General features: G+C 45.3%; 1 protein-coding gene across 1 annotated transcript; it reads right to left on the reverse strand.

Annotated features, from left to right (window-relative positions):
- Positions 1–1,285: 1,285 nt before the first annotated feature.
- LOC121879465 (histidine-rich glycoprotein-like) lies at positions 1,286–2,434 on the reverse strand. The gene has a single exon (XM_042386114.1). It carries the CDS (start codon positions 2,432–2,434, stop codon positions 1,286–1,288), a length of 1,149 nt encoding a protein of 382 aa, XP_042242048.1.
- Positions 2,435–2,812: the final 378 nt, after the last annotated feature.

A 2,812-nucleotide genomic window follows, 5' to 3' on the forward strand; every position in this document is an offset into this window, starting at 1 on the left:
TTCATCTGATACTCCTAAAGAGGTTTTACTTGTCCGTAAGAGGATCAGAATTCCTCAGCACACCGTCAAGGTCTCTTGTTTGATAAAGAGGAAATGTGCTTCATTTCCTTTCTTGAAGCAGACGACGTGTATGCTTCAAGAGGAGGAGGTCACTCTATGGTGTTTATTGAAATCCTCTTAAAATCTGCCATTAAAATCCTCATAAATCAGTCATTAAAATCCTCATAAATCTGACATTAAAATCCTCATAAATCTTAAATTAAAATCCTCATAAATCTGAAATTAAATTCCCTAAATCTGTCATTAAAATCATCTTAAAACTGACACTAAAATCCTCCTAAAAACTGACATTAAAATCCTCCTAAATCTGTCATTACAATCCCCTTAAATCTGCCATTAAAATCCTTATAAATCTGTCATTAAAATCCTCTTGAATCTGTCCCACTCAGAGGTCAGCCAAGTTACAGTATGATAGATTCTGAAATAATTTAGAACTCTCGTTGCGTTGGAAATAATTTGTTGGTAAAAAAAACATCAATTTGCTCCTGTCCCCCCTCTCTCTCTCTCTCTCTCTCTCTCTCTCCACTTCAGGCGACGTTACACATGACGGTAAAGAGAAAAATGCCTCACTGACAGTTGCAATATTCGTGTAAACAAATAGAAGAGTTCTGGAGAGAGTATCGAACCCCCGTCCTTGTGTGAAATATCGAAAACTTAGTGCTCAGGTAAATACAGTATGTGGTTGGCTGCCAGCGTGAAGGAGGTGGTGGTGGTGGTGGTGGTGGTGGCTGGGCGGGGTCGGCGGCGGTGGTTGGTAAGAGAGGGAGATAGTGGTGTTGGTGATCCAGGGTGTGAGGGGATAACATGGGGAATCCAGTTAGCAAGATGGAGAGAGAGACGGAGAGTAGGTGGTAACCCCTGTATGAGTGAGGCGTTGAGTGAGTGAGGCGTTGAGTGAGTGTGTGAGTGTGTGTGTGAGTGTGTGTGTGTGTGTGTGTGTTCCTTGTTCTCCCTCACGTAATTCACACTGGTAAATAGATAATACGTCATCTCCTTGTTTTGTTTCACGTTGATTGAGCCGTCATGGTTGATAAACAAAACTCCCTTCCTAAACTATTAATTCATGAAGAAATTAGAGTTTCCCGCACAAAGTAAACAAACGCGATGATTGAGAAACTATCAGTGACGTCACGAATAGAAAGTTTATGTTAAGAGATTATTGGTCAATGATACAAGCAGGACGATCACCGCTGATATTAATGACGTCAGAGAGATGAGGATTGGTTCACGACGAAACAAACGACACGGTGATTGGTTTCGATGATGTTAAGAGACACCAGATAACGAGATACTCAGAGGCAGACGGACAGTAGCTCACAGGAGACATAATGATGACTGGTGCCATGATGACTCTGGTGCCATGATGAATCTGGTGCCATGATGACTCTGTGCCATGATGACTCTGGTGCCAATGATGACTCTGGTGCCATGATGAATCTGGTGCCATGATACTCGTGCCATGAAGACTCTGGTGCCATGATGACTCTGGTGCCATGATGACTGGTGCCATGATGACTTGGTGCAATGATGACTTGGTGCCATGATGATCTGGTGCTGATGAAACTGGTGCCATGATGACTCTGGTGCCATGATGACTCTGGTTCCATGATGACTTGGTGCCATGATGACTTGGTGCCATGAAGACTCTGTTGCCATGATGACTTGGTGCCATGATGACTCTGGTGCCATGATGACTCTGGTGCCATGATGACTCTGTTATGATGACTCTGGTGCCATGATGACTCTGGTGCCATGAAGACTCTGGTTCCATGATGACTCTGGTGCCATGATGACTCTGGTTCCATGAAGACTCTGGTGCCATGATGACTGGTGCCATGATGACTCTGGTGCCATGAAGACTTGGTGCCATGAAGACTTGGTGCCATGATGACTTGGTGCCATGATGACTTGGTGCCATGATGACTCTGGTGCCATGAAGACTCTGTGCCAGATGACTGGTGCCATGATGACTCTGGTTCCATGAAGACTCTGGTGCCATGATGACTCTGGTGCCATGATGACTCTGGTGCCATGATGACTTGGTGCCATGAAGACTCTGGTTCCATGATGACTTGGTCATGATGACTCTGGTTCCATGAAGACTCTGGTGCCATGATGACTGGTGCCATGATGACTCTGGTGCCATGATGACTTGGTGCCATGAAGACTCTGGTGCCATGATGACTCTGGTGCCATGATGACTCTGGTGCCATGATGACTCTGGTGCCATGATGACTCTGGTGCCATGATGACTCTGGTTCCATGATGACTTGCTATGATGACTCTGGTGCCATGATGACTGGTGCCATGATAATCTGGTGCCATGATGACTCTTGCCATGATGACTCTGGTGCCATGATGACTCTGGTGCCATGATGACTCTGGTGCCATGATGACTGGTGCCATGGAGGACTGTGAATGGCTTTACGATCGTTGATTTAAGAAGGTCATGGAGACAAGTGACTTAAGATAGTTGTGAGGAAACTGAGTAACGAGGGGTATTACTTCCACCCCACAACGTTATTATGGACCAGAGAGAGAGAGAGAGAGAGAGAGAGAGAGAGAGAGAGAGAGAGAGAGAGAGAGAGAGAGAGAGAGAGACATTATTTGGGAAGAGGAAACAAGAGAGAGAGAGAGGGAAGAGAGAGAAGAGAGAGAGAGAGAGAGAGAGAGAGAGAGAGAGAGAGAGAGAGATACATTATTTGGGAAGAGGAAACAAGAGAGAGAGAGAGTGATGATAGGGAAGAGAGAG

This window comes from Homarus americanus, unplaced genomic scaffold (genome assembly GCF_018991925.1).
Source record: "Homarus americanus isolate GMGI-L3 unplaced genomic scaffold, GMGI_Hamer_2.0 scaffold16754, whole genome shotgun sequence".
NCBI lineage: Eukaryota > Metazoa > Arthropoda > Malacostraca > Decapoda > Nephropidae > Homarus > Homarus americanus.